Consider the following 13,419-nt stretch of genomic DNA (forward strand, 5'->3'; position numbering starts at 1 on the left):
ACACTGCCCTTTCCCTGCTCCATGCCTGGCTACTTGGGCCCCCACTCTACTGCTGTTTAGAAAGATTTTGGCCAAGGCGCAGCAGCGGCCCTCCACCCTCACCCTATATTGGTTTCCATGCATGGTCTTCAGGTGACAGATGGGTGGGTGAGACTTGAAACTCTGTTGTTTCTAAAGTGACAGTGTCTGAAAGTGTCCCCCTGCCACCAAAGCAGGTACGGTGCAGTTAGGCACCTCTTCCCATGCCATGCCCACTTACCCCATGCCCTGTGTGTGCCACAGTCCCCTTCAGATATGGGGCTCAGGTAGGGCTGTCATCCCCCTGCCCCTCCATGGAGGGAATTCCCTGTCCCTTTGACCTGGGAGCCTCTCTGGGGAGGCTGTGAGGAAGCTGGGGACACATTGGCCCCTGATTCTTGGCCACCATGAGCTGCAGGCCAGGTTCCCAGCGGGGTCTTGACCCCTGGGCCTCACTTTTCTCATGAGGGTCTAACAGATTAATACAGGGAAACCTCCAGAAGCAGGGCCAGGCACAGAGGGGATGGCCAGGGACCATTAAGTATGATTCTTAACATTGCTGTGAGCACAAAACAAGAGGATATCTGTAAAAGGATTAGCTGGGGCTTACTGAACACTTACCATGTACCAGGCATGAGATCAGTGCTTCATGAATGTGCTTCTGTTTAATCTCCACCTGCCCCCAATGAGGTGGGTTATTCTCAACTGTGCTCAAGTTTACAGATGGGGAAGCGGGGGCATGGAGAGGCAGTGTGACCTGCCCATGGCCCCAGCTGACAACGAAGTTCAGTCTGGCTTTAACCATCCCCCTTCTACATTCACACAGGGGCTAACTATGCTTGGGCCTCTGTGCCAGGACCCACAGGGGTCAGGTAAGCACCAACTTTGATCAAGATCCATCTACCTTGTAGGAGCTGGTTGAATGGGTGCTGGAGGAGGTGACCCAAGGGCCCCATGTGGTGGGAGCTCAAGGTGGCCCCCTCATCCTGGAGGTGGGCTGTGGATCAGGAGCCATTTCCCTCAGCCTGCTGAGCAAGCTCCCACAGGTGAGCCCCCTATGCATCCCTCCACCCGACCCTGGGTGGACTGTGACTGGCACTTCCTGTCCTTCCTGCTGATCCCTCCCCAACCCACTCTGCTAGAATTACTTGAGAGGAAATGACGGAAAATAGGAGGAAGACAGAACTGCCCCAGCCCACCATGGTCACAGCCTTTAAGTCCCATCCCCTTGCATCTGGCCAGACCCTGGCCACAGAGGAAGAAAAGCTACTGAGTATTTCCCTCCTCTTCTAGCAGAGGGTTGGAAGAGGGCTCTGGTCCCCAGGCCTGGCCTTTCCGAACACCCTGTCTCCCATGTACCTTTTGTTTGTTCTTGGGGCAGAGCCGAGTCATTGCTGTGGACAAGGGAGAAGCTGCCATCTGCCTGGCCCATGAGAATGCTCAGAGGTAGGGGGGCTTGGGGGCAGAGGGTCAGGGTAGGGGAAGTCAGACTTTGGGGCCTGATCTCAACCTCTATCCAGGTATCAAACCTGCCGATGTCCACCCCCAAGAAGGAGGAGGCAGTGGGGGAGGCCTGGCGTAGGTCCCACAGGGTTACAAATGGACAGTGGACACCAGGTATCTTGCTGGTCCAAGAAGGGTTTATTCTCCCATTCTTTGTAGCCAAGGGTAGGAGTCTGTCCCCACCCCCGCCCCCACCCCCTCTCCCCCTCCCCACGCTCACCTTTACCTTCCTATCTCTCCAGGCTTCGGTTGCAAGATAGGATTCGGATCATCCCCTTCGATGTGACCTTAGGTACTTTCCCCACCCATCTTCCCTGGGTGGGGATCCTGGGTCCAGATGCTGATGGGTGGATGAAGCACTCTGCAGAGATGGAGGGAGGGCTTAACACACACACACACACATACACACACCCCACACACACCCCCCCACACACACACACCACACACACACCACACACACACACACACACACACACACACACACACACACACCCCTTCCCCACCCCCAATCCTTGCTGAGGACAGGCAAGTCCCTGTTGCCTCCTGGGCTGACCTGACCCATGAAGGGACCAGCCACAGGATCTTTCTTACCTTTCGTATCCCCCATAATTAATTAATTTAACTGGGGCTTGTTTGTTGTCAAGAAGTAAGCAGAAGCTCAAGAGAAAGCCTTTGGGACCAAAATACTTGAGTGTCTGCCCGCCCCCGCCTGGCCCAGGCACAGCATGACTTGGCTGCATCCTTTACGGAGTGCCTTTGGAGTTCTGGCTCCAGCTCTGGCTCTATCACATGCCCACAGCATCCTTGAGCTTCATGTGCCCTCTCCATGGAGTGTGATACCTGGCACAGGGTGGGGCCAGTAAACAGAGCCACTAGGAATCAACTGAGGCCAGGCTTGTCCTCCATACACTCAGTCCATGTTGGCTATGAGGCAGAGTGTGGCAAGGCCAGCGGGGCGGCAGAGAACAGAGGCGCTTGCTTTGTCAGGCAGTCAGAGACGGCTGCCTGAAAGTGGCACTTGATCTGAGTCTTGCTTATTGAGGAGGTTTTTGATAGGAAGAAGAGAAGGCAAGGACACTCCAGGGGGAGAACTGCCGTGTCAGAGCGTACACACTCCCAGCCAGGCTGCTGGCTGGGGACCCTGGACACTACTCTACAAGTTTAGTTTATTGGGTCCAGAGATAGGCCTAAGTTGTGGCTTGGGGAGAGGGATTACCCAAGGGACATAACAGTGCGTGGAGCTTCCACCCTTTACCTCCCATTCTCTGCTTTGTGTTCCCTTTGACCACAGAGGGGAGCTGGGCACATCTTCTACCCTGGGGCCCTGTGGACCTGGTCGTCAGCAACCCTCCCTACGTCTTCCACCGGGACATGGAGAAGCTGGCCCCTGAGATCCTCAGGTGTGGGGTAGACCAGAGAGGCCAGGCCTGAGAAGGCCTAATGGGATGGGTCTGCCCTGGAGGACCATACTATCAGGAAGGATGGGGAGGCTGGGGGGCTGAACGGGGCAGTGGTGTTGAAAGAGAGGCTCACTCTGGAACCCACAGACCTACTTTGGTTCAGCATCTGCCTTCCCACTTAAGACCACTGAACCTCTCTGAGCCTCAGTTTCCTGCCTCTGAAAGGGGAGTGGTAGAGCTTTGCTGGGCCATGGGGAGGACTCGCTAATGACTAAAATATCAGACTACAGTGTACAACACATAGAAGGTGCTCAGATGGGTGCATCATTTTCCAGAAGACTGAGGCCCAGAGAGGGAAGGGACCTTGTCCAAGGTTGTGTGGGGGCTTAGCAGGAAAGCTGGGACTAAGACTCTACTCCAGGCTTTGCACTGAGCCATCCTGTTCTCAAACGGCCTGAGAACCAGGGGTAGCCCAGCAGCCTCTGGATGAGGCAGTGGTAGTGAGTGTCAGGGTGCTGGCTTCCAAATTCCTGGCTCTCAGGAGTGGTCAGGGCCAGCTCTAGGCCTCCCCAAGCCAAGAATAGGAACATCCTTGTTGTGGGGAGACCCTCATGCCCTGGTGGTAGTCAGTCAATGGGATTCGCTGAGCATGCCCAGCACTGCCCGGTAGGGGGCTGCACGTAGGAGGTGGGGGAATCGGAGCTGCCATCGTTCGGGGTCCTCAGACTTTCTTCTCAGCGCAGAGTGTAAGTTCCACAGAGCCCTCTTTATGGAAGTCCTGGTCAGCTTCTCCATACTTTTCAGATACCCCATCCCAGGCCCTTAGCTCTCACTGTTTTCCCCTTCAGCTATGAAGATCCACTAGCCCTGGACGGTGGGGAGGAGGGCATGGACATCATTACCCACATCCTGGCCCTGGCACCTCGGCTCCTGAAGGACTCTGGGTATGGATGGGGTGTCTCCTGAGTCTGACCTCAACAGCCTCCTCCCCTCCCAGTATGTACTGGGCCTGCCCTGGGTGTCATTCTGCCTCCACCCCTCCCAGCTGGGACAACCCAGAAATGCAGGTCCAGCCCTGCCCAGCTGAGCTGACCCATTTCTCCCCCACCTAGAAGCATCTTCTTGGAAGTGGACTCAAGACACCCAGAGCTCGTCGGCAGCTGGCTTCAGAGCCAGCCTGACCTGTCCCTCAATCTTGTGGCTGTGCGCAGGGACTTCTGTGGGAGGTGAGACTCTACCCTGCCCCCAGTCCCCACAGCCATGCTGGTCCTTCCACTCATACTATCACAGCTCTGGCTGTGGGGCAAGCGTGCGGTTCCCACCCCCTGCTCATTCCCCAGGGCCCAGGCAGTAACTGGCCCCTTGTCCCTGTCTCCTTAGGCCCCGGTTCCTACATATCAGGAGGTGTGGGCCACAGCATGGTTGCCCTGTGGATGCCTGGCCAGGGCCCCAACCTGCCAGAGTGCCTGGCTGACATTTCTACCTGGAATGCTACTTGGAGGGAGATGGATGGTGCCTTCCAGACCCCAGATGTTTGTGGCATTTCCCATGGCTCTGTGATTCTCCACGCTCTACATTTCTAGGAGACTTGGGAGTAGGCACAAGGGCGGGGGTGTCCTTCCTGGGCCAGCAAAGAGCAAGAGCACCCACAATCCAGCTTAGAAGCTCAGCAGACTGGATTCCCAGTCTGGCCCCATCGTGTCAGTGTGGCCAAGGCAGGTTGCTGTGTCTCTGTGGGTGGATTGCTCTAGGGATGTTGGGAGACACAGCCAATAAAGTGGCGAGAGACCAGCAAGTGGTGACCTAATGTTTTGTTATTGTGATTTGTGGGTCCCCTGACCCCTTGCCCCTTGGCAGTGCTGGGGGTAAGAGCTTCCTTCTGCCTTAGCAGGGCTGGCTGGCAGGCCCCAGCTGGTGGTGTGGGGAGCAGTGTGGAGAAAGGCACATGGTTGCTACTTCTGGCCTTGGAAGCCAAGGTACTTGGCACTGATCAGCTCCCTCCCAAGGGCTGGCGTAGCCCTTCAGTGGCCCAGGTGCACTCAACACACACTCCCCTAACTGGGCCTAAGCTCTGAGCGCAGGAACCTCGTCTGAGCTTGAGCTTGGGGATGGCAGCCTACTTCCTGGTGGGGATGGGGCTGAGGGGCCTTGCACAGTTCTGGGGTCACATGTCCACATTCATTTAACTGAAAGCTTGAGCCAGTGAGGGGTGAACAGGGCTTGTGTTTACTTTTTTTTTTTTTTTTTTTTTAAATTTTTATTTATTTATTTATTTTTTATTTATTTATGGCTGTGTTGGGTCTTCGTTTCTGTGCGAGGGCTTTCTCTAGTTGTGGCAAGCGGGGGCCACTCTTCATCGCGGTGCGCGGGCCTCTCACTATCGCGGCCTCTCTTGTTGCGGAGCACAGGCTCCAGACGCGCAGGCTCAGTAGTTGTGGCTCACGGGCCTAGTTGCTCCGCGGCATGTGGGATCCTCCCAGACCAGGGCTCGAACCCGTGTCCCCCGCATTGGCAGGCAGATTCTCAACCACTGCGCCACCAGGGAAGCCCATGTGTTTACTTTTTATTCCCATAGTTTTGAGCTAAAACATTCCTTCCAAGCCTTGGGATTTCTGAAAACCCATCTGTCCCTGGTTGGAGCTGGGGAGAGTGAGAAGCTGAGACAGAGTGGGCACCAGGTTTTGACCTCCACCCTAGCTCTGGTCTGCAGGCTTGTGGCTGCCAGGAGGCCTAAAGGCCCTTCTGTCCACAGCAACAGGAAACCTCCAGGTTGGCAGATGCTGGTGTTAGCCTGCATCAGGGTGGGTCTCAAGGAACATGGCAGACTAGGCTAGCTCATTCTGTAGGTCTCCCCTCCCATCCCCCCAACCCAGCACTTTCAAGGGCCTGACCTGGTGATGCAGTGGCCAGAGGCAGTGTGTCTGGTGGACAGCATCCTCTGATGGAGCCAAGATGCTGGATTCTAGAGCTGTGTCTTGCAGTGGGACCTTGGGCAGCTCCCTTCCCTGTGAGAAGCTGGCTCTTCTGGCTCCAAGGCCAGTGCAAGATGGCAGCCTCATTTTACTCTCAGTCAGTCAGGTAAAGTATGTAGCTGGTATTCAAGGGCCCACTCCCCAGGCAGGGACTCCACAAGAGAAGAAATGGCCTGCCTGAGGTCCCATGATGGGAGGAGGACAAATGGAGATAGGAAGTTAGGTCCCTGCCTCGGGGGAGTCTGTATTGCTGGAGTCATACCTGGCCTGAGCTACTCCCTCGCTGTGGTTGGGGGTTGTATTTGCCTTAGCAGAGGCCACATTGCAGTTCCCAGGGCTACCGTATACTGCTCCTTGCCCAGACCCAGCTGCATGGACCTCAGGCCGCCCATGTCTTCCTTTGAGGAGGAGCCAGGGACTCCCAGCCATGGCTGTTCCAAAAGGAACCTGGAAAAGTGGGGTGGGCTTTCAGAGCCCCCGTGTGCTCTCAGATCTCGGCCCGCCTCACCAGTATTGCCCTTCCTCTCCTCCTACCTGTGTCCTTGGGCTCTTGCTCTCTTCGCAGCATCTCAGGGTAGCTGCCCTGACCTAGCAGTCTGTTGCCTCCTTGTCCCACACCTCAACCACTGATGGCTTCCCTGATGGTCTTACCCTCCTGGCTTCAGGCCCGTTACTGAGGAAGGGCCTTGGCAAGCATGTGGATATAGCTCCCCAATAGTACATAATAATGGGGAGTGACAGTGTAGGCGTAGTTGGGGTCACTGAAGCAGGAGACACCCGTGGGGACAACTTCCTCCCATGAGGCCTGACTCCCCTGCGAAAGAGGTGCAGGCCAAGTGGACTGGCAGGGCCAGGCTTCAAGCCTGCAGCCACTGGCTTGACTGGGACTTGGACGTTGAGCTCCAATGTTGGAGCCACACCAGCCTGGGTGCAGATCCTGGCATCTGCCCCTCACTAGGGTATGTCCTTGGGTAGATGACTTCAACTCTGTCAGCCTTGGCTTCTAAGTCTGAGAAATGGGACCAAGTGCTTTCTTTATCTTAATATGATGATTTTGAAGAGACCATGGGTTGCACCTTTCATGGGGCACTGTGACCGTTTTCACTGCTTGCCTTGGAGGGCAGACATAAGGAGGACCCTGTACCCTCATGTGTGTGTCTTGTGGTTGGCACCAACACGAGTCAGGCAGAGACATGGCAGTCTGGAAAGAAGGGAAGGCATTTCAGTCTCGGGCTCTTGACTTCTCTCTGCCCTCTGGAGATGGAGCCACCAAGAGGCTGGTAGCCTGGCAGCCAGATCTCCCCTCAGTCCCTCCTTTCCCTCTCCACCAGGGCCTGAGTGCCCCAAGGTCCAGGCCAGAGCAGCCTGTGGCTCCAGCCCAGGGAAAGCCAGTCTCACCTGCCCGTCTCCTCTTTCCTTACTGGGGCCAGAGCAGAGATGAGCTGCCTCCTTTAGCATGTGTCATGGAGCCCAGGAGACAACAGCAGGAGGATGTGGGGCTGATGGTGGAGTCCAGGCTCTACAGGCCCCTGAGGTCTTGAGGGATGTGCCTGCTGTCCACCCAGCCTCTGTCAGCTGGAGCCCCAAGCGTGGGCAGAGGGTGTAGGAGTCCTTGATGGATGTACTCTGGAAGAGCAATTACATCTCCTCTTCTGACAGTTGAGGAAACTGACACTTTGCCTCAAGTTGTATGCTTTTCCCAGCTGCCCATGGCTCTTTCCTTTGGGCCCATCTAGCTGCTTTATTGACATGTACCCTTTCTGCTCTCCCCTAACCCCACCTGGACCCTGGGCCATTAACTTCTCCCAATCCCTCCTCTAAATCCTTGGCTGGCTCCCCATGACCTGAATGTGGTCTCCGTGTCCTGCAGAGTCCAGATCTGAAGAGGTAGGGGAGGATGACTATGGGAAGGGTCTTGGGGAGCCCTCCCAAAGCCTCATCAGTGCTCTGAGTAAGCTTCCATCAGAACAAAGTATTCCACTGCTGACTGGCTTTGAGAACTGCTTTAACCTCTGCAGGCCAGCATGTCCCTTCCCATCCATCTTTGGATTCTTTCTTCCACTGCCCTAGACTCCAACTTCCCTGCAGAACTCTCCATTCCTCAAACACCCCTCCTTCCCTTTGCCCAGGCTGTGCATTCATCAGAAATGCTCTTGCCCACCACTTGTAGTCCAGATAATCCTCTCCTTCAGGCTCCAACACAAATGCTCTCTCCTCGAACACCCATCTGACCTCTGGGTTCTCCCCACCAGACCCTAGCCCACTTCTCCCAGTAGCAATGACATTCTGTCTCATGCATTTGGAAGCCTTCCTGTCTCTGTCTTCTCTCTGGGGTCCCATGTGGGTCTAGCATACCCTAAGCTCAGTAAATGTCCACCAGTAAGCCAACAGTATGCGTTTTCTAGAATGGAGCTGGAATTTCCCATGTGGCTCACATCGTACCTGACAGCAGCTCTCGCATATTCTGGTCAGCAGGGAGAAGAAGCTACGAGGGCTTAGCCTCCCACCCGAGCCAGGCAGCTGTTCAAGTTGAGCCATAGCCACTTCTTGGGCTACAGTGCACCTGATCTCTGCACAGTGGCCACGCCGAGTACAGGCTGTCCTGTCTGCAGCAGGGGCAGGCGCCAGGTTTCCTGGAGCTCTGGGCCCCGGCCAGACCCCAGCCAGCCCCCAGCCAGCACTGGCCAGAACAGCAGCCTGATCCCCCCTCATGACCCCCCCAGTCCTAGGACAGGCCATCTGGGCAGGGATTGGGACTGGTAAAGCAATCTTCCCCCTCCTGTAGTAGGTAGAATAATGGCCCCAAAGATGCCCACGTCCTAATCCCATAAACCTGTGAATTTGTTACCTTACATGGCAAAAGGAACTTTGCAGATTTAAGGATTTTGAGATGGAAAGATTATCCTGGGTTATTCAGGTGGGCTCAATATAATCACAAGGGTCCTTATGAGAGGGAGGCAGGAGTGTCAGAGAAGGGGATGTGACGGTGGAAGCAGAGGTCAAAGTGATGCCATTGCTGGAGGAAGGACCATGAGCCACGGAATACAGACGATCTCTAGAAGCTGGAAGAGGCAAGGGAATGGATTCTCCCCTAGAGCCTTAAGAAAGAATGCCAGCTTGCCAATATCTTGATTTTAGCCTCTTAAAACTGATTTTGGATTTCTGACTTCCAGAACTGTAAGATGATACATTTGTGTTGTTTAAAAACACTAAATTTGTGGTCATTTTGTTGTAGCAACAATAGGACACTATTACGGATTTTGGTACCCGAAGTGAAGTGCTGCTCTAACAAATACCTAAAAATGGAAGTGGCTTTGGAATTGGAATTTGGAAATGGGCAGAGATTGAAAGATTTTGAGGTGCATGATAGATTGCCTTGAACACTTTTCCTCTGAGCAGTGAGGTGGGTGGGGATGGGGGTGGGAAACCCTTCACAACCTGGAGACCTGAGCTGCCCAGGCTCCCTAGAGCTGGCCCTTTCTTGGAGTGAGAGACTAGAAGACTGCCCAGGGTGGGACCCAGAGAAACTGGCCCAGGCACTGGGAGCTGTGGGGAATGGAACTGGGATCAGGGAGAGAGAGCAAAGCTGGCCTCCATGGTCCATCTCCAGTGGTATGGGGGCCACCCAGGCCCTCAGAGGGGACCTCAGAGACTGGATCCGAGCCTGGTCCTGACTCCCATGGAGTCACGTGGCTGACCCAGCACCCCTGGAGTGTGTGATAATGAACAGGGTGTGAGGGTGAGCAGGTACTGTGCCTGAAATGAGCGCAGCAGCCCCTGACTCCAGGATGATCCCTCCATGTAAGCCATGGAGGTTTGGCTCCTTCCAGCCTCCAGGCAGTGCCCAGCTCGTGCTACAAGCCTGTGCTGGGCTGTGTGGCTGGGCTAGAAGTGGGTCATTCCTAGGATTCTCAGCTTCATGATCCCCAGAGCTGAAGTGGCTACCTGGAACCTTCAACCCTATCCCTGATGTCAGCCACATTAGCCCAACTACAGCCTTGGGTGTGCGGGCAGATCTGGGTCTCATTTGAAGCCCTGATGGTAGTTGTGAGGAGAGCAGGGGTTCCTCTTTGCATCCCTCCCTGAGAGAACTGGTTATGCACCCTGCCAAGGAACCTTTAGCATCTTTGGCCTCATAACCAGGAATCCGATGTGTAAGAGCTTCAAATTCTGGGACCACTCCCCTTCCAAGACACTCCTCTCAATCATCCTATAGGGAAACGGTGGGGAAAGGCCAGTTTTACAGTTCACAGAGTAGGAGAGGCAAGGGAAGCTTACCTCAGCCTCACTGGGAGCCCTGGACTGAGCTGGCTTCCACCTGGCCCTGGCCATGACTGAGCGGAGAGGGTGAGGTGGCTCAGAGCAGCTCTGCCCAGCAGAAGGCAGGCCTTGTCTGGTTGCTCCTTCTCAGAGGCTGGGGTCTCTCTCAGAGACTTTGCCTTTCAGAGCAAGGGATGCCACTGTCTTGCCCCCTGCTGTGCTGCGTCTATAGCCCTCTCCTGGGGCATGCATCTAGGGGAATGGAGGGGTCAGGTCTCCCAGCCTACTGAGCCCCAGGAGCAGGTTATTGGGACTTGAAGCACCCACAAAGATCCTTGTGTGCAAATGAGAACATTAAGGCTCAGCAGACGAGGGCTGGGGCTCAAACCCAGGTCTCTTCTCTGCCTCCCAGCCTCCAGCCATTTATCAGCTGCAGACCCCCAACCTGCCTTGCTTTCCAGGAATAGTCCTGTCTGCCATTCCTGGGAGTCAGTGTGAGGCCAAGCTACGTGGGCAAGTAGAGTGAACCCCGAGCTAGAGCTGCTTGGGCCTTGTTTGCCCTCAGACCTTGCAGCTGAGTGAAGTATCTGGGCAGCCCCCTGGGCCTTCCTCCTCCTCCTCCTCCATCTCCTTGCCATCATTTCTTGAGCTCCTGCTGGGCACTGGGCCCCAAGCAGCTGCTTTACATTTATTGGTGTTAATCCTCACACAACCTCACAGACTGGGTTTTTAATCATCTCCGTGATGAGGAAACCAAGGCTCAGCAGGGTGCAGTCACGGATCAGGTCTCACCTCTGGATTGGAAGGGAGGGTGAGGCCACCATTGGTGCCCATTTGACTGGTCAGAGACTGAGGTCAGCATAGCTAGGTCCTGGGCTGCCCCCTGCAGAGCTTAGTGCAGAGGTCCACCTGGGCCTGTGGATCCTCAGAGCAGGAGCAGGGGTTGCCGGGGTTGTTCCCAGAGGGCTTTCCAGAAGCCCAGTGCCTACCCTGGTGGGCCCTTCTCCTGGGGTGTGTGCAGCATAGGCTCAGGCCTCTGTCTCCCAAGCCTTACTATGTGCCAGGCCCTGGGTAGATGACACCAGTCAGAAGAGCTTGTAAAATATGGAGATTGAATGGTGCACCCTGAACCAAGTGCTTCTGGGATTATCTTATTCACTCTCAAGACATCCCATAAGGCAAAGTCAGTGAACCCTCCCATTTTACAGATGAGGAAACTAAAACTGGGAAAGGCTAAGGAACCTGCTTATATGCTGGCTGAACTGGGATTCCAGTGCAAGCCGAATGACCCAGGGCCTGAGGCCTTGGTCATCACACCTGGCTTGAAGAGGGTAGGGTGCAGGACAGGGATAGAGCAGGCCCAGAGTGAGGACAGTCTGGGCAAAAGCCTGGATGCCTGAAGGCACATGGAGAGGACTGTGTTGTGGCGAGGTGGTGGTCGTGGTGGGTGCCTTTGGATGAGCTCTGAATGCATTTCTGGGTACCAGAGCCTAAATTAAGGGTCTCAGGGTGAGTTACAGGGTCAGGTAGGCATTGAGGATATTCTCTAGCTGCCAGGAAGAGGGGACTGGGGTAGGAGGCTGCAACTGGGCCAGGATCTAGAAGCTGCTAGGGGCTATAGCAGTGGTATATAGCAATAGGCCCTTCTGGAACAGAACCAACTCACAACCATTGCTGAGGGATTGGATGTAGGGTGGGGGGTGGCCAGGACCACGATAGGGCCCAGGGCTCTGACTGGAACCTGGGGGCCCTGGAGCCACCCTGAACTGGGCACTGGGGTACTAGAGACAGCTTGAGAGAGTGGGGTGCCCTCAGGCCATCCCATAGGCAGTGTCAGGGGCAGTGGGCAGGGGTGTCTGGAGATCCAAATGTGACCATGTGGGGACATAACCTAGAGGCAGCCCTTTAGATGGAGTTGTGAAGACCACCCTCCCAGGCCTGAGCTCTGTCAACAACAGTAACTGGGCATCTCCATGTGTAATGGTGCCCCGTGCTACACATACTTTGTCATAAATCCTCAGTCTGCACATGAGGGGAGCCCTCCTTGGCCCACTAGACAGATGAAGCAACTGAGACTTAACTGGTGCAACATCACACAAGCAGGAAGTAGCCATGCTGGGCTTTGAACCCAGTCCTCTGACATCCCAGCTGGAAGGGGAGTGAGCAGGCCACAGAGGCCAGCTGCAGCCCGGGCCCCCGATACCCAGCTGGGGTGCCCCCAGGGCTGACATGGGCTTCCAGGGCAAAGAGGAAAGTGGTGAGTCAAACAGAAAGCACCAGATGTGGAGTGAGCTTCCTCCCCTCCCAGCTGCCCCTGGTGCCAAACTTTCACACCCCACAGCAGAGGATCCCATGGGGGAGGGGAGGGCAGTGAAAGTGGCTGCTGCTGAAAGGAGGCTCTGATGTACTCCGGATGTGGGGTGGGACTGACAGACACCCAGACTCTGGTTCCCTGCTGACAGGTGGGTGAGGAAAGTGAGTCCCCTCTCAGCATAAGGAGGTGTAAAGCCTGCCATATCAGGCGGAACATTTCAGGTCCCCAGGCCTGGGAGGTTCTGGGAGAGGGTGCAGGTGGATGTGCCTAAAACCCTTCTTGAAGGCATTCCACAGCTCAAGAACTGACCAGGGCTCCCCACTCTCTCTGCTTGCACAGAAATCCTCTGTCTCTTGTCATTCTGCCCAGCCCTCCTGCCCAGAGCCCTAGAGCTGTAGAGTTTGTTCTTTCAAACCAAGTTTCACGTGGAACTCAACTATGTAGTTTTTAAAAGATAAAAGCATCATTTTAAACAAATGTATTTTATAAGTTCAAATTCTCAACACTTTCTTAGCATTAAGTCCATCAAGGTGAACAGCGATGAGCACTGACGTTTGAACTGGGGGCTAGGATGGGAGTTGCAGTCTTATGTCAGCCTCAGCGTTCAGTGTCTTTCAGTGTTTGGTTTTGGTGGCACAGGACCAAATGACCCCACCAAGTGATTCTCACAGATAAGTGGTTACAAATGGTAGCATGTTTCTGAAGGGCCCCTTGCAGTCTCTTTCATTTGCAGGGACAGCAGGAGAAGGCTTATGTCCAGCTCAGCCCAAACCTGGTTCTCTGGACACATGGGTAGGATTCTAACGTATCATAGTTTGGTGTTGTGCCCATTTGAGTGTGTGTGTGTGCTTTTTTAAACTGGGCTTTTTCCAATAGTTAAAAATATGAACGAAAGAAAGCGGGAAAGAGAGAGGGGAAAAAAGGAAAGGAGGACGGGAAGGGAGGGGAAGGA

At 55.0% G+C, this 13,419-nt stretch overlaps 1 protein-coding gene across 6 annotated transcripts in view; it reads left to right on the forward strand.

The window, feature by feature from the left end:
- HEMK1 (HemK methyltransferase family member 1) overlaps positions 1-13,419 on the forward strand; it is a 34,579-nt gene that overhangs the window by 5,987 nt on the left and 15,173 nt on the right. For 3 of the 6 annotated variants that reach the window (XM_059939753.1, XM_059939758.1, XM_059939759.1), the window contains 7 exons: positions 930-1,064; positions 1,400-1,464; positions 1,764-1,813; positions 2,813-2,921; positions 3,770-3,865; positions 4,034-4,147; positions 4,302-4,728. In XM_059939753.1, coding sequence (XP_059795736.1) covers positions 930-1,064; positions 1,400-1,464; positions 1,764-1,813; positions 2,813-2,921; positions 3,770-3,865; positions 4,034-4,147; positions 4,302-4,395 — 663 coding nt within the window. In that variant the 3' untranslated portion in view covers positions 4,396-4,728. Of the gene's footprint in view, positions 1-929; positions 1,065-1,399; positions 1,465-1,763; positions 1,814-2,812; positions 2,922-3,769; positions 3,918-4,033; positions 4,148-4,301; positions 4,729-13,419 lie in introns of those variants that run through there. The other 3 variants (XM_059939755.1, XM_059939754.1, XM_059939757.1) reach the window with 3 other exon arrangements.

Source organism: Balaenoptera ricei, chromosome 11, assembly GCF_028023285.1.
Source record: "Balaenoptera ricei isolate mBalRic1 chromosome 11, mBalRic1.hap2, whole genome shotgun sequence".
NCBI classification, from domain to species: Eukaryota; Metazoa; Chordata; class Mammalia; order Artiodactyla; family Balaenopteridae; genus Balaenoptera; species Balaenoptera ricei.